This window comes from Osmerus eperlanus, chromosome 2, assembly GCF_963692335.1.
Source record: "Osmerus eperlanus chromosome 2, fOsmEpe2.1, whole genome shotgun sequence".
In the NCBI taxonomy this organism is placed as follows: Eukaryota; Metazoa; Chordata; class Actinopteri; order Osmeriformes; family Osmeridae; genus Osmerus; species Osmerus eperlanus.
Window position 1 is genome coordinate 23,865,855 of NC_085019.1, and position 17,279 is coordinate 23,883,133.

The 17,279-nt window shown below is 52.3% G+C and overlaps 1 protein-coding gene across 1 annotated transcript in view; it reads left to right on the forward strand.

The window, feature by feature from the left end:
• The first annotated feature begins 3,583 nt into the window (after window positions 1-3,583).
• mybpc2a (myosin binding protein Ca) overlaps window positions 3,584-17,279 on the forward strand; it is a 22,425-nt gene continuing 8,729 nt past the window's right edge. Inside the window, 18 exon segments of the mRNA XM_062484157.1 lie at window positions 3,584-3,598; window positions 6,108-6,186; window positions 6,882-6,965; window positions 7,344-7,492; window positions 7,990-8,107; window positions 9,143-9,191; window positions 9,758-9,778; window positions 11,403-11,426; window positions 11,642-11,698; window positions 12,207-12,379; window positions 12,534-12,666; window positions 12,787-12,911; window positions 14,733-14,838; window positions 14,993-15,156; window positions 15,339-15,504; window positions 16,268-16,374; window positions 16,497-16,526; window positions 16,671-16,810. Coding sequence (XP_062340141.1) covers window positions 3,584-3,598; window positions 6,108-6,186; window positions 6,882-6,965; window positions 7,344-7,492; window positions 7,990-8,107; window positions 9,143-9,191; window positions 9,758-9,778; window positions 11,403-11,426; window positions 11,642-11,698; window positions 12,207-12,379; window positions 12,534-12,666; window positions 12,787-12,911; window positions 14,733-14,838; window positions 14,993-15,156; window positions 15,339-15,504; window positions 16,268-16,374; window positions 16,497-16,526; window positions 16,671-16,810 — 1,740 coding nt within the window.

Here is a 17,279-nt window from a genome sequence, read left to right on the forward strand (position 1 = left end):
CCCGAGGTCCTGTTCCTCACCCTGAGGTCCTGTTCCTCACCCTGAGGTCCTGTTCCTCACCCCGAGGTCCTGTTCCTCACTCTGAGGTCCTGTTCCTCACCCTGAGGTCCTGTTCCTCACTCTGAGGTCCTGTTCCTCACCCTGAGGTCCTGGTCTTCACCCCGAGGTCCTGGTCCTCACCCTGAGGTCCAGTTCCTCACCCCGAGGTCCTGGTCCTCACCCCGAGGTCCTGTTCCTTGTTCCTCACCCCGAGGTCCTGTTCCTCACCCCGAGGTCCTGTTCCTCACCCCGAGGTCCTGTTCCTCACCCTGAGGTCCTGTTCCTCACCCCGAGGTCCAGTTCCTCACCCCGAGGTCCTGGTCCTCACCCCAAGGTCCTGTTCCTTGTTCCTCACCCCGAGGTCCTGTTCCTCACCCCGAGGTCCTGTTCCTCACCCTGAGGTCCTGGTCCTCACCCCGAGGTCCTGTTCCTCACCCCGAGGTCCTGTTCCTCACCCTGAGGTCCTGTTCCTCACCCCGAGGTCCAGTTCCTCACCCCGAGGTCCTGGTCCTCACCCCAAGGTCCTGTTCCTTGTTCCTCACCCCGAGGTCCTGTTCCTCACCCTGAGGTCCTGTTCCTCACCCCGAGGTCCTGTTCCTCACCCTGAGGTCCAGTTCCTCACCCTGAGGTCCTGTTCCTCACCCTGAGGTCCTGTTCCTCACCCTGAGGTCCAGTTCCTCACCCCGAGGTCCTGTTCCTCACCCTGAGGTCCTGTTCCTCACCCTGAGGTCCTGGTCCTCACCCCGAGGTCCTGTTCCTCACCCTGAGGTCCTGTTCCTCACCCCGAGGTCCAGTTCCTCACCCCGAGGTCCTGGTCCTCACCCCGAGGTCCTGTTCCTTGTTCCTCACCCCGAGGTCCTGTTCCTCACCCCGAGGTCCTGTTCCTCACCCTGAGGTCCTGGTCTTCACCCCGAGGTCCTGTTCCTCACCCTGAGGTCCAGTTCCTCACTCTGAGGTCCTGTTCCTCACCCTGAGGTCCTGGTCTTCACCCCGAGGTCCTGGTCCTCACCCCGAGGTCCAGTTCCTCACCCCGAGGTCCTGGTCCTCACCCCGAGGTCCTGTTCCTTGTTCCTCACCCCGAGGTCCTGTTCCTCACCCTGAGGTCCTGTTCCTTGTTCCTCACCCCGAGGTCCTGTTCCTCACCCCGAGGTCCTGTTCCTCACCCCGAGGTCCTGTTCCTCACCCTGAGGTCCTGTTCCTCACCCCGAGGTCCAGTTCCTCACCCCGAGGTCCTGGTCCTCACCCCGAGGTCCTGTTCCTTGTTCCTCACCCCGAGGTCCTGTTCCTCACCCCGAGGTCCTGTTCCTCACCCCGAGGTCCTGTTCCTCACTCTGAGGTCCAGTTCCTCACCCCGAGGTCCTGTTCCTCACCCTGAGGTCCAGTTCCTCACTCTGAGGTCCTGTTCCTCACCCCGTGCTCCAGTTCCTCACCCCGAGGTCCTGTTCCTCACCCTGAGGTCCTGTTCCTCACCCCGAGGTCCTGTTCCTCACCCCGAGGTCCTGTTCCTCACCCCGAGGTCCTGGTCCTCACCCCGAGGTCCTGTTCCTCACCCTGAGGTCCAGTTCCTCACCCTGAGGTCCTGGTCCTCACCCCGAGGTCCTGTTCCTCACCCTGAGGTCCAGTTCCTCACCCTGAGGTCCTGTTCCTCACCCTGAGGTCCTGTTCCTCACCCTGAGGTCCAGTTCCTCACCCCGAGGTCCTGTTCCTCACCCTGAGGTCCTGTTCCTCACCCTGAGGTCCTGGTCCTCACCCCGAGGTCCTGTTCCTCACCCTGAGGTCCTGTTCCTCACCCCGAGGTCCAGTTCCTCACCCCGAGGTCCTGGTCCTCACCCCGAGGTCCTGTTCCTTGTTCCTCACCCCGAGGTCCTGTTCCTCACCCCGAGGTCCTGTTCCTCACCCTGAGGTCCTGGTCTTCACCCCGAGGTCCTGTTCCTCACCCCGAGGTCCTGTTCCTCACCCTGAGGTCCTGTTCCTCACCCTGAGGTCCTGTTCCTCACCCCGAGGTCCTGTTCCTCACTCTGAGGTCCTGTTCCTCACCCTGAGGTCCTGTTCCTCACTCTGAGGTCCTGTTCCTCACCCTGAGGTCCAGTTCCTCACTCTGAGGTCCTGTTCCTCACCCTGAGGTCCTGTTCCTTGTTCCTCACCCCGAGGTCCTGTTCCTCACCCCGAGGTCCTGTTCCTCACCCCGAGGTCCTGTTCCTCACCCTGAAGAACAAGACCACTTTCATGGTGGTGTGTGTGTTGTGAGTGGACGTTGTGTTACTGCATCAGCCTGTCCAGGAAGTGACGTAGTCCACTTCCTCTCACTGAGATCCATTACTTGTGTTGACAGAGAGCCCCGCAGGCTGTAGAGGGTAAGATCGTTCATGGTTTTGTAGTGGCTAGTGCACCAGCCTGCTCTGCAGTGCAGTCCTGTATGTGGCGTGTCAGTGTGGAGCCGTGGGCCTGGATGTCAGAGCGGTTTTGCTGGAGGCTGAAGTGGACAGCGCTCTCCTCTGGGAACGTCTGTCTGAGTGGATATCTGTTCATGTATGGAGACAAAAAGTCTGGAGAGTGTGTGGAGTGTGGATTTAAAGTCATGTTGGAGTGTGCTGCCCAGGGTAAGCATCAATGTGTGTGTTTTATGGAACACTTGTCATTTGAGGTTGTGTGTGTGTTGGCGGGTGTGCGATTACTGCATTAGACATGTGTTACCACGCAAGTTTAGCCAGCCTCTAAAATCCTGTTGCTTTATCAAACAGAGGTCCTGCCTGCTGGGGATGGTAAGATATTTTCTTCCTAAATCGGTTACTTGTCTGTTGTAAGGAATGTGTGTGTATTTGAATGAGAGGTGTGTGTGTGTTTGTGTGGTTGTGTGTCTGCAGGCGAGATTGTGTGTGTTTCTGAATTGTGGACACATTTTGGTTCAGTTCGTCTCATACAACCTCTGCCACTTCTCATGAACAGAAGCTCCAGCTGTTGTAGAGGGGAAGCCTGTTTCTTCCATGCTGTGTGTGTGTGTGTGTGTGTGTGTGTGTGTGTGTGTTGCGTATGTACATACTGTATTTATGCGTTTATCGAGACCCAATTGTATCTCTCTTTTCTGTCAGAAGAGAAGCCAGCAGATACAAGTAAGCTAGCAGGCCTTTTGTGTCTGGGAGATCAGCCCTGGATGTGTGCATGAAATGTATATACCTACTGTACGTATTGAGGGAGACTGTGCATATGCATGTATGACTGACCTCTGTATGTGTGTGTGTGTGTGTGTGGGAGGGGGTAAGTGTGTGCGTTGAGTAAGTTGTAGGTGTGTGTGTACATGTTTCCTGCCTGATCCCTCACTAGCCTGAGCTCGTACAGTCAGCCGATGTCATCGTGGGAACAGGTCCACACTGTCTAGGGTTCATGTCTGTCATCTTTCGAGTACCACAACATCCTTGCCCTTCCTGACTCTGAACTGTTTCCAGTCACCGGCTCAGGGTACAGGACAACCACATATTTGGTGACCTTTAACCCTTCGCTGTCTGCAACACTAATGTCCATGTCCTCATTGTTTCTTTTCATTCAGATGAGGGCAGAGATGGTAAGGAAAAGAAACAATACAAGCTCTATGCACTCGTCTGTTTGTGTGTGTGTGTGTGTGTGTGTATATTTGCTCCCGTCCGGTTTTGGACCGCTGGTTCATGTGCACGTCTGTCGGTCCCTGTCGCTGGATACCGGCCTCTGTCACATGACTCTGTCACATGACTCTGTCACATGACTCTGACAGAGACTGATGTAGCTCACCAAGCCCTGGGGGTGCTCTGGCGAAGGCCCTCTAGTGTCTACCTGAACACACCTATAGAACTGAACACACCCGTAGAGCTGAACTCACCTGAACTTACCTGTACTGCTGAACACACCTGTAGAACTGAACACACCCGTAGAGCTGAACTCACCTGAACTTACCTGTACTGCTGAACACACCTGTAGAACTGAACACACCCGTAGAGCTGAACTCACCTGAACTTACCTGTACTGCTGAACACACCTGTAGAACTGAACACACCCGTAGAGCTGAACTCACCTGAACTTACCTGTACTGCTGAACACACCTGTAGAGCTGAACTCACCTGAACTCACCTGTACTGCTGAACACACCTGTAGAACTGAACACACCTGAACTCACCTGTAGAGCTGAACACACCTGTAGAGCTGAACACACCTGAACTCACCTGTAGAGCTGAACTCACCTGTAGAACTGAACACACCTGAACTCACCTGTAGAGCTGAACACACCTTTAGAGCTGAACACACCTGAACTTACCTGTACTGCTGAACACACCTGTAGAGCTGAACTCACCTGAACTCACCTGTACTGCTGAACACACCTGTAGAACTGAACACACCTGAACTCACCTGTAGAGCTGAACACACCTGTAGAGCTGAACACACCTGAACTCACCTGTAGAGCTGAACTCACCTGTAGAACTGAACACACCTGAACTCACCTGTAGAGCTGAACACACCTGTAGAGCTGAACACACCTGAACTCACCTGTAGAGCTGAACTCACCTGTAGAGCTGAACACACCTGTAGAGCCCGCTACCTGGGTGAGAGGATGAGACAGAAAAGGAGATCACACATACAGAAGGAGATCAGAAGCAGAGAAATGTTGCAGAGAACGTTAGGTGCTGCGTCAGCGCTGTCTGATGCTTGCTAGCCCCTGAGTTCTGTCAGGATGAGCCACTTCCTGGTTTCGCCTCAGCATCCGAGTGCAGGGTTTGTATGAAAACACGAAATGATCCCCGACGTGCAATTAATGAGAATTGACCAGGTAGTGTGATTGACAAAGTGATATATACTGTTCTGTTTTGGTGTCGTCCTGGTATATATCGTGTGTATGTGTGGGCGTGGCCTACTGTCTGTTGACAGGATATTTTAATAGGTGTTTTCTTGTTAAGAACTACCATTCATTTATAATATGATAACCATTTGCCTCATCATCAATGTATATGAGAAGAAATATACAGTACGTTTGGTTGAAGAAGTGTTGTCAAGAAGTCTAACGTATTGAGCGTCACATGTGTGTGTCACAATCATACAATATATAATACATAAACATTATACATAACAGATAATGAAGTGAGCTGTACCTCATAACCTAGCTGGTCCACATCGAGCTGATGAGGCGTTCCTCCTTCTCCTGGTTTGGATGGTTGCTGGTTCTGTTGTTCCAATGGCAGGGTTCCTCTGCCTGTTGCTGGCTCCAGGCTGAAGCTGCCACAGCACACAGATCTGGGCGTAGCTCCTCCACCTCAAACACCAGCATCGTACATTTTCTCTAAACTAAAAAGAGAAACTCCACCCTGGCCCTGGATCGTGGGTGTCTTGTGGCAGCTCCAACATGGCTGCCTTGCCTCGCCCTGCCAGCCTCTCTCCTCAAACGGAGGAGGGTTTTGGTGCTGAGGTGTAAAGTGTCCCCTGAGGGCTGGACCAGGTTCAGCCGGAGCCAGTTCCACCGCGTCTTAAACTCTGGAAATCATGAGACAAGATCTGACCTTGAGTCTGTCCTCGCGAGACACTTTAGATGAAACTCTGACATTAACTGAGCCCATAAAAGCAGAGAGGGACATTGGCGGCAGTGGCTCTCTGGTTTATGGAGGCGCATGACCTTTGACCCTGATTCCATTTTGTCTACAACATTTTCATCCAATGGATGCTACCCTGGGTCCTAATCGCTCCTCCAGACTGGTTGTTGATGTGTTTTCTTATTTGCTGTATGTCTTTAAAATCTCTCTCCATAGATTTCATGTCAGATTCAGAAGGTGAGAGGAAAAGATTTTAGATCTTTCAATATGCACTTGTTATAATTCCCCTGAAGTCTCCGTAGTGATGGTAACGACTATTTGGGATTTTCCAATGGACTTCTATAGGCAGTAACTCACTAACGGTTTTTGCTCTACATTTCAGTTGTGTAAAGCAAGTTGTTGTTTAAAGATAGAGAGGTAGAAACGCTTAGCGTGTCTTGTGTGTGGGAACACGCTAACATGTGATTGACACCTGCAGGCCAGGTGTTAATAGGACCAGCTAACGCCTGCCTGTCACCATAGCTACAGATACCGTGGAAACTAACATGTTCCCTCACTTTCTCTCTCTCTTTCTCCTCCAACACAGAACTGCCTCCCGATGGTAAGAGACACACTTTAGCATCAGCTGGTCTAACCTCTGACACAGGCCAACAAGGTCACTAAAGGGTACCCTGATAATCTCAAGAAAGTCAACTGTTTGGTGGAAATAATTAATCTGAGTTGTTTTAAAGGAACCCTCAGCCTGTCTGTTTTCACGTCCTCTATCGCCACCCTAGTGGCCAGAGATAGACCCCTGTCTCTCCACACACCCGAGTGGCCAGAGATAGAGACCCCGTCCCTCCACACACCCTAGTGGCCAGAGATACAGACCCCCGTCTCTCCAGACACCCTAGTGGCCAGAGATACAGACCCCCGTCTCTCCAGACACCAGAGGGTTAGTCCAGCTCTGAAACACTGCCGCCTTGTGATGTGACAGGCTCTCCCATCATCACACCAAACAGGAAGTAAAACCAGTCTGGATAGCAACAGGAAAGCTGTTGTTTATCTTGGAGTATCTCCTAGGACCTAGGTGATTGAGATCTGGCAGTCAAATGCCAGTAGGGGAAGATTAATGTAAGCAGATTGAAGGAGACATGATAGGTGATTCGGTTTGGTGTTCCTCTGTCTATTGTGCCTGTTGACAGTGATTTGTCTGATACGATCCCTGATTCATGCTGTGTGTGTGTACCTGATGTGTGTGTGTGTACCTGCCGTGTCTGTGTGTCTTACGTGTGCGGCTCCGCCCCCCCCTCACAGAGCACCTTCCCGGAGAGGGGCCCCAGCACTCTGAGCTGAGCGGTCTGTTCGTAGAGAAGCCTCAGAGCACAACGGCAACCAAAGGTGAGACCCCGACCGCTGACCCCTCAGCCCACAAACCATAAAGTAATCCATAGGGTATTGTGTATACATCATTAGAGTCCTAATGGAGCCAACATGATTTCAGGCATGTACATATTCCTTGTTCCCTCCACCTGAACAAACTGGACCTCACACGCGCACAAACATTTCCCAGAACTAGTAGAAAGCGTAAACATACCTCCTGTTTTGCACCGTGGTGTTTTGTACTGTCGTGTTTATTTAAGTATAGTTTTGTCTGTTTTTATGGTACTCACCTGAGCTACCTGAATTTCTGTTTGTGGACAATAAGGAGCATCTATCTATCTGTATGAGGGTTGGTGGTAGTGGTGTGGTGATGGTGGCTGATGGTGTGCTTGGCAGGGAAGAACATTACCTTCGTGGCTAAAGTGGACTCCTCAGACCTGCTGAGGAAGCCCGCCATGAAGTGGCTGAAGGGGAAGTGGTTGGACCTGGGCAGCAAAGCTGGCAAACACCTGCAGTTCAAAGAGACTTATGATAGAAACACCAAGGTATAGTGTGTGTGTGACTGTGTGTACAGGTGTGTGTGTGTGCGTGCGTGCGTGTGTTGTCGTGTGTGAGACTCTGTTTGTGAGACCGAGATTGATGAAGACAGTATTATCTACACCAACGTTGACCAAAACATGAGTTTTGGCACGAAAGCCGCCGACTCCCAGAAAAACGCTCGACATTTCAGCTTCTCTGCTCGCTGCCCTCCCTGTCACCAGGGAGTCAGGTGGCTGAGCGGTTAGAGAATCGGGCTAGTAATCAGAAGGTCGCTGGTTCGATTCCCGGCCGTGTCAAATGACGTCGTGTCCTTGGGCAAGGCACTTTACCCTACTTGCCTCGGGGGAATGTCCCTGTACTTACTGTAAGTCGCTCTGGATAAGAGCGTCTGCTAAATGACTAAATGTAAAATGTTAGAAACACGCGTGTGGTTCGGTGTGCAAACCCCTTCAGTCCCATGCCTGTACAGTGTGTGGCGTATCCCTGGTTCCCGTCCCTCCAGGTGTACACCTATGAGATGACCATCGTCAAGCTGGTGGATGGAGATGCGGGAGGGTACCGCTGTGAAGTCACCTCCAAAGACAAGTGTGACAGCTGCACGTTCGACGTGACCGTTGAAGGTGAGCTTGAGAACATCCACTAGAACACCAGGGTCCAGTCAGTTTCCGTTTCCAGCTGTTCTTAAGCTGTGCTTAAGCTGAGCAGCTCTCAAACCTCATTCTAGTAATACACCAAGCACAGTTATTGTACACATTATACAGTATAATTCAGTATTTATAAGCAATCCCCCATTTAATCCTCCAGTGTCGGTGATGACCCCCCCTCTCTCCTGTCCTCTCCCCCTCTTTCTCCTCTCTCCCCCCTCTCCCCCCTCTCTCTCCCTCCTCTCTCCCCCCTCTCTCTCCTTCCCCCCTCTCTCTCACCCCCCTCTCTCTCTCCCTCCTCTCCCCCCTCTCTCTCTCCCCCCCCTTTCTCTCCTCTCCCCCCTTTCTTTCTCCCCCCCTCTCTCATCTCTCTCTCCCCCCTCTCTCCCCCCTCTCCCCCCTCTCTCTCCTCTCTCTCTCCCCCCCTCTCTCCTCTCCCCCCTCTCTTTCTCCCCCTCCAACTCTCTCTCCCCCTCCCCCTCTCTCTCCCCCCCTCTCTCTCCTCTCCCCCCCCTCTCTCCTCTCTTTTCCTCTCTCTCCCCCTCTCCCCCTCTCTCTCCCCCCCCTCTCTCTCTCCTCTCCCCCCTCTCTTTCTCCCCCTCCCCCTCTCTCTCCCCCTCCCCCTCTCTCTCCCCCCCTCTCTCTCCTCTCCCCCCTCTCTCCTCTCTTTTCCTCTCTCTCCCCCTCTCCCCCTCTCTCTCCCCCCCTCTCTCTCTCCTCTCCCCCCTCTCTCTCTCCCCCTCCCCCTCTCTCTCCCTCCCCTCTCTCTCCTCTCCCCCTCTCTCTCCTCTCTTTTCCTCTCTCTCCCCCTCTCCCCCTCTCTTTCCCCCCCTCTCTCTCTCCTCTCCCCCCTCTCTTTCTCCCCCTCCCCCTCTCTCTCCCCCCTCTCTCTCTCCTCTCCCCCCCTCTCTCTCCACCCTTTTCCTCTCTCTCCCCCCTCTCTCTCTCCTCTCCCCCCCTCTCTCTCCACTCTTTTCCTCTCTCTCCCCCCTCTCTCTCTCTCTCTTGCAGCCGTACAGGAGGAGCAGCAGGCTAACATCCTGGAGGCGTTTAAGCGATCGTGAGTCAGGGAGCTGCTATCCAACATGTCACCTGTCAAACTGTCTGGTGTTCGTCTCTGTGTGTCTGCCCCCGGGGCTTCGACAGTCAGGCCGGACTTTGTCCCTGTCTGGTGCAGTGGCACCCCCAGGAATGTATCATAGGGGTGGCTGGGGCGGGGGTGGGCTGGGGCGGGGGTGGGCTGGGGCGGGGGTGGGCTGGGGCGGGGGTGGCCGGTGTTGAAAATGTTGGTGTGGCGCACCAAAATCAAAAGCCTTAACTGAATTTCAGGAATTGTATTATGCTGTTGCAGTTTATAGGCTAGTTGCGAAATATATTAATATGAGAGTTTGTTTATTGGGTCGGGCTGGCCCTAGTGGGGTGGGGGGGTGGGGATTAGGTGTTTCATGTGTTAGTTTTGTGTGCGCTCATATATGTAATATCACTGTAGGTGACTGTAGGTACCTCTGGTTTAACAAACTGTGCAGAACTCCGTGTCTGCTAGTCCGTGTGGGAACGGTTCATAGCTGGAGGCAGTTCGCTTTAACCATTTATTCAAATTATCACATTATTTCCTTTCCTGATCAGAATGCAGACCAAAAAACAAGGGTAAGGTGGAAAACACAACATGCAAAGGATTGTTTCATATTGTGTTTGAGAGGAATTGTAGCATGTCCATTTGTGAATTTCTCTATCAAACTGAAAAGAGGAATATAATTGAATGTCTTGAGTTTACAAAACGAGTTTAAAGAGTAAAAATGTTGCTGAAGGGAACATGGTGTTAAGACACGTAATGGGGAGGGTTCCTTCTCCCACTGCCCATGAGGACGTAAGTATGGAGAATCTTACAGATTCTCACCTGTGTGTCTCCATTCCCTCTGGGATTCCTGTCTTCCATCAGTCTTCAGTGTTCCAGAACCAGAATCCAGGGTGTTCTGAATCCATTCTTCCGGGATTCTGCTCCATGTGAATCCTTTCTCTGGAATTCTTTCCTACACCATTGTGTGTTTTTGTGTTCTGACATGAAATAGCTGCTCTTTGTCATACGGCTATTTCTGGTTCAAACTTCCCATTAACTTTGGCCAGTCCACAATGCCAATAATGGAACCAGCGTATTTTTTCATGAATGTCATACTCTCGCGATGCAATCATGAGATAAAGTTATGCTTGAGTGTTCATAAAGCGTTTTTTCCCCAGTTCCCAATGAGGAGAAAGGGAATGCCTTCGCCTGAAGAAAAAGCGTAGGCCTTTTTATTATTTTTTTGCCCACTTATTCTAAATCTCTTCACTTTTCGCTGAGGCACTGGTGTGTTATCACTGTCGCTCCATTTCAGCTAGCTAACCACTTAAAGGCAGGGTAGGCAAGTTGCGCGAATCTAACTATTTTTAGCTTCTTTTTGACACGATTCAAACCAAAACATCCCACCTCCTCCCTTTAAAGCCACTCCCACAAAACTACAGGGACGAGCATTGAGTGGAGGGGCAAAGTGCGCGCTGGTAGGTAGACAGACAGGTGGCCCGCCCAATCAATAGTCAGGGTACCCCTTAATGATTGGTCGTGTGTATTAAAGTATTGCGACACCCACAGATGTCGGAATGATTTCATATTACCGTCAAACCTTTAGATATATTAGTTGCTATCAAGACGTGAAGTTACTTTTGACAAATACGACAAAAAGTGCTTCTCAACAACATTGCCTACCCTGCCTGTAACCGTCAAAGTTGAAAACGTCCGTTAATTATTAGCTCAAGGTAGCCGAGAATATATAAAAAATATTATTTAAGCAACTAGTTATTTAGCTAGCGGGCAATAGCTGATGGAGCGCTGTGATGAAGCGCTCCCCACACGCCCCACCAGTATGTTTCTGCAAGAAAAAAACGTAATATGGACACAGTAGGCTATGTGTGGTTCTTCGGGTTTGTGTAAACCTGTCTGTACGATAGCTTCCTGTAAGTTTCGCCTGTGTGTGTATTTGTATGTGCACAGTGAGAGTGGATACAAGGCTCACTGTGTCCATACAGTCAGATTCAGTGCAGTATCTCTGTTTCGTAGTATCTCGGTTTGTAAAACATGTTATTCATGAGTAGTACTTCTCAATTGTGCATATTAGTCAGACAAGTTTGTTGCGTTGTTTCCATGTCTTGCTGTCACCCTGTAAACTGTTCCAGTTAGCGCTCTTGATTCATTCCACACTTGTGTTCATCCCTCCTCATCCTGTCTTTACGTTGTCAGAGGCAAAAAGGGGGCCAATAAAGGGTAAGATTTCATCCCAGGTGTCTCCTCAGTATCACACTATATATCTATCTGTGTGTGTGTGTGTGTGTGTTGACATCGTACAGCTGACTCTTTGGTAAAAGGTCAGACACTGACTTGATAGCCGTCTCAGGAGCCCATGTTGGTTTGAGCTGTCCCAGGTGGGCCTGTGTGTGTTTGGGAGGATGAGAGTGACCCTGCCTTCCCTCTCTGCTCAGAGGAGACGCCGGGGAGGATGCCGGGGACCTGGACTTCAGCGCTCTGCTCAAGAAAAGGTACCAGAGATCTTGACCTCATCGTTTGAGCTCCCTCTGAAGAGGACCCAGACACTCAACTCCGTGTCTGGAGGTGGCAGGAACATCCTGGTCCAGATCTGGATCTTACTCTGCTGTGTTCTCAGTTTACTCTCTCTCCCCTGTTTTCTCTCTCTCTCTCTTTGTCTTTCTCTCTTTGTTTCTTCTTCTTTGTTTCTGTCTCTCTGTCTTTCTCTGTGTCTCTTTTTCTCTCTCTCTCTGGCCTTTTCTCTTTCCTTCTTTCTCACATTCTCTCTCTTTCTCTCTTTCTCTTTCTTTTTCTCTCTCTCTGTCTCTCTCCACTCTCTGTCTCTCTCGTCACTCTCTGTCTCTCTGTCTCTCTGTCTCTATGTCTCTATGTCTCTCTGTCTCCCTGTCTCTCTGTCTCTCTGTCTCTCTCTGTGAGTCTCTCTGTCTCTCTGTCTCTCTGTCTCTCTCTTTCTCTGTGTGTTATTCTCTTTCCGTCTCTGACACACATGTTGTTGGTCAGGGAGAAGAAGCAGAAGGATGAACCCAAAGTGGAAGCGGATGTGTGGGAGATCCTGAAGGATGCCAAGCCGTGCGACTACGAGAAGATAGCTTTTGAGTACGGCATCACCGACCTCAGGGGCCTGCTCAAGAGGCTCAAGAAGATGAAGAAGGTGGAACCCAAGAAGAGTGATGGTGAGGAGGGGGGAGGAATAAGACCTGAGAGAGTGTGTGTGTCTGTGGGAGTGTCGGTGTGTTTTGGTGTGTGTGATTTTGCCCAGCTTTAGCTGTTGTGAAGATAGATAATGGAGGTGGAGAAGAGGCTGTGACGGTCTTGTCTCACCCTCAGCCTTCCTGAGGAAACTGGAGGACATGTACTCTGTGGACAAGGGTAAGAGGATCCAACTGTCTGTGGAGCTGACCGACCCCAACGTTCAGGTCAAATGGCTGAAGAACGGACAGGAGATCAAGCCCTCCGCCAAGTGAGAGACTAGGTCTTATTTTGGGCAGGGGAGTGACGTGTGTGTGTGTGTGTTGGGGTGGGGTGGTGTATGTGTGTGGCCATGTGTTTATTTGACATTGTGTGTGTGTGTGTGTGTCAGGTACGTGTTTGAGAGCATCGGCAACAAACGGACTCTTACCATCAACAAGTGTAACCTGTCTGACGACGCGGCGTATGAGTGTGTGGTGGGAGAGGAGAAAAGCTTCTGTGAGGTCTTCGTCAAAGGTACGTGAGAGGGGGGGGGGGGGTCTCGTGGTCCAGAGAGTGTGGTTGAGTGACAGGTTTGAACGGTTCAGTTCATCAGTGATGGGAGTGTTCTCTTGGGCTAGGGCAGGAGTCTCCAGACATACTGGAGGGATACCTGCCTGGAGGTCTTTCGCTCCAACACTAATCTAGCACACCTGATTCTAATAATGAGCTGGTTGATCAGGTAACTAGTGGTGAATCAGGTCAGAAAAGGTGTGGGTGGAGCAAAGACCTACAGGCAGGTAGCTCTCCAGGAACAGTTAAAGACCCCTGGTGTAGAGAGTGAAGTGGAGTAACGGTTTTGGTTCAGTTTCTCTGTGTGGTTGTGTGTGGACTTGTTTACATCCACAGTCTCTACCGTGCTTACATGTGTGTGTGTGTGAGAGCAGTATGTGGTGTGTGTGTGTGTGGAGCAGTATGTGGTGTGTGTGTGTGTGTGAGAGAGAAGTATGTGGTGTGTGTGTGTGTGTGTGTGTGTGTGTGTGAGAGAGCAGTATGTGGTGTGTGTGTGTGTGAGAGAGAGAGCAGTATGTGGTGTGTGTGTGTGTGTGAGAGAGAGAGCAGTATGTACGTCTCTTCATCTCTCTTTCCTCACTGCCCTTCCTGTCTTTACACAATCAGACCCAAAACCAGCCGGTAAGCTTCCACCACAGACACCGTCACAGTGACATCACCGTGGACGTGTGTGTGTGTGTCGGTGTGTGTGTGTTGTTATTTGTTGTCGAATCTCAACATGAGATAAAGGTGAATGTACAGGCTGTGTGACATCACGCCGTCAACTCCTCTTCCTGAAGAGCTGAAGTACTTTGTGTTGTAGTTCTGGAGAGGAGTCTGGGTATTGTAGTTCTGGAGTGTAGTCTCAGAGTTTGTCGACCTTACTATGTCATCGAACATGGTACCAACTCCCAGACTGGTGCATGTTCTGCCACGAGGCTGACCCAGGCCAGCTGGGCTCACCTGAGCAGCAGTTCCTCAGGTGAGCGGAGGGCGCTGAAGGTGTGGTCCACGGCTGCTAGCTGCACCCAGCAGGACACGACACAGAGACATGCTGGTCCCCGCCAGAGCGCTGAAGACCTGTCCGACCCCAGCCTCAGTGTGGGGCCCTGGGAGTCTAAACAGGCGCTTCGTGGCTAGCAGACTGAACACTGTGAACACTGGGGTGTGAACTCTGTGTCAGATCCCTGGGTCGCCTGGGGCATGTTGTCTGTGCTCGTCCTCATCGCACAGCCAGCGATGAAGGAGGGCCTTTCTGTGTTCCGCACACGTCATCTTGTGTGAAACTGTCTTGTTCCCCTTTCCTTTTCCCTGCTCGTGGTCAGGTGGGGAGGGGTGAGTGTGGGGTTCCTGTCTGACACGGGAGGGGTGAGTGTGGGGTTCCTGTCTGAGGGGGAGGGGTGAGTGTGGGGTTCCTGTCTGAGGGGGAGGGGTGAGTGTGGGGTTCCTGTCTGAGGGGGAGGGGTGAGTGTGGGGTTCCTGTCTGAGGGGGAGGGGTGAGTGTGGGGTGAGTGTCTGAGGGGGAGGGGTGAGTGTGGGGTGAGTGTCTGAGGGGGAGGGTCCCGTGAGGGTGTGGAGGTGTTTATGTCTCGTGTCCAGATAGGCGTGGTGTTTCATGTGAAGTGTGGCAGGTTGATGCATGAATCAGCTAGGTGTTTGGGCAAGTGGTTGAGAGATTGAGAGGGTGGTTCGAGAGCTGCGTGGTTGTCTGATAGCGGGCAGTAGTGTGTCCCTGGTGTGATGAGTGGGAGGTTGACCCCTGGGTGACACCAGGTGAGGGTTGACCCCAGGCTGTGTGTCCTGCAGAGCCCCCGGTCACCATCACCAAGCTCCTGGATGATGTCCACACGGTGGTGGGGGAGAAGGTGGAGTTTGAGGTGGAGGTCTCAGAAGAAGGGGCCAACGTCAAGTGGTGAGGGGGAGCTCTCTTCTGATCTGCTGTCACCTCGGTCTGTCTGGATGTTTCTCTTCATGTCTTCATACTCTCTTACACACTCTCTCTATCTCTCTCTCACACACACACACACACACACACACACACACACATACACTCTCTCTCCCTCCAGGATGAAGGATGGGGTTGAGCTGACCAGGGATAGTTCCAAGTACAGGTTTAAGAAGGATGGGAAGAAGCACGTCCTGGTGATCAATGAGGCCACCAAGGAAGACATTGGGATGTACTATGCGTGTACTAACGGGGGGGAGTCCAAGGCAGAGCTGGAGGTGGAAGGTAGGGACAGGACCCTCAGCATGAGGGAGGGCTAAACCCCCTTTATACGTACACACTCCTCCCTCTCCTCTCCTCACCCCTCTTCTCCACCCTCTCCTCTCCTCCTCTACTCCCTCCTCCCCCTCCTCTCTCCTCTTCTCCTCCCTCCTCTTGTCTCCTCCTCCTCCTCTCCTGGGCTCCAGATAAGGAGCTGGAGGTCCTTCAGAGCATCGCTGACCTGACAGTGAAGGCCGCAGAGCAGGCCGTGTTCAAGTGCGAGGTGTCGGACGAGAAGGTGATCGGGAAGTGGTTCAAGGACGGCGTGGAGGTCATCGCCGGCGGCCGCATCAAGATGAGCCACATCGGGAGGTGAGGCGCCCCACGCTGTGCCTGTCCTGCTGGAACTGCTGCTGTCTGTCTCAGCTGCTGTTATCGTCTGCTATCTGTTATCGTCTGCTATCTGTTATCAGCTGCAATGTGTTATCGGCTACTATCTGTTATCATCTGCAATCTGTTATCATCTGCTATCTGTTATCGTCTGCTATCTGTTATCGTCTGCTATCTGTTATCAGCTGCTATCTGTTATCAGCTGCTATCTGTTATAATCTGCTGCCTGTTATCATCTGCTATCTGTTATCGTCTGCTATCTGTTATCAGCTGCTATCTGTTATCATCTGCTATCTGTTATCATCTGCTATCTGTTATCGTCTGCTATCTGTTATCAGCTGCTATCTGTTATCAGCTGCTATCTGTTATCAGCTGCTATCTGTTATCAGCTGCTATCTGTTATCATCTGCTACCTGTTATCATCTGCTATCTGTTATCATCTGCTATCTGTTATCGTCTGCTATCTGTTATCAGCTGCTATCTGTTATCAGCTGCTATCTGTTATCAGCTGCTATCTGTTATCAGCTGCTATCTGTTATCAGCTGCTATCTGTTATCAGCTGTCCTCGGCAAGACCACTTCAGGCTGGAGGTTCACCATGGTAACACCAGTTTCAGAAGATGAAAGCCAGTTCGCATGTTGTTTGACTCCATGCCACAGCATCATGGATCAGGTTTCCAGGGCAACCCTGCTTTGTGCATAAGCATGTGCCGTCTCCTTGGTAACGATGGGATGTTGTTCCCCAGGACACACAAGCTGACTATTGATGATGTGAAGCCGCAGGATGCCGGGGACTACACTTTCGTTCCGGAAGGATACGCTCTGTCACTGTCCGCCAAACTCAACTTCCTGGGTGAGAGAGAGAGAGGGAGAGGGAAAGGGGGGGGCTGGGGGGCAGTTGTCTTAAAGGTGTTGCTGAACACTAACAAAGCACCTCAGATTAGACTGACCCTGATCCATGTGTCTTTCCCTCAGAAATCAAGATCGACTACGTCCCTCGCCAAGGTGGGTGTGGACGTTCGTTGGCTGGCTCCAACGCCAAGCTGCATGTGCTAGCGTGGTGCTAGCATGGTGCTAGCGTGGTGCTAGCGTGGTGCTAGCCAGCCTGCAGGACTCACCCCGGCCCCCTGTCTGTGTCCACCCCCACAGACCCTCCCAAGATCCACCTGGACACGAGTGGCTGCGGGAGCAAGAACACCATCATCGTCGTGGCGGGAAACAAGCTGCGCCTGGACGTGGAGATTACAGGAGACCCCGCCCCCACCGTATGCTGGAAGAAAGGAGACACGGTGAGGACACGCTCTCTCCCCTGTCCCCCTGTCCTCCTGTCCCCCTGTCCTCCTGTCCCCCTGTCCTCCTGTCCTCCTGTTCTCCTGTCCTCCTGTTCTCCTGTCACCCTGTCACCCTGTCCTCCTGTCACCCTGTCACCCTGTCCCCCTGTCCTCCTGTCCCCCTGTCCTCCTGTCCCCCTATCCCGCTGTCCTCCTGTCCTCCTGTCCCCTCATCCCCCTGTCCCCCTGTCCTCCTGTCCCCTCATCCCCCTGTCCCCCTGTCCTCCTGTCCCCCTATCCCGCTGTCCTCCTGTCCTCCTGTCCCCTCATCCCCCTGTCCCCCTGTCCTCCTGTCCTCCTGTCCCCTTATCCCCCTGTCCCCCTGTCCTCCTGTTCTCCCCCTCCTCTCAACACACCCAACCCTGCCTGCACACCTCCTTCCTCCTCGCTGGGGGAGGCAGGAGGGCGGGGGATGGAGGGAGGAGGA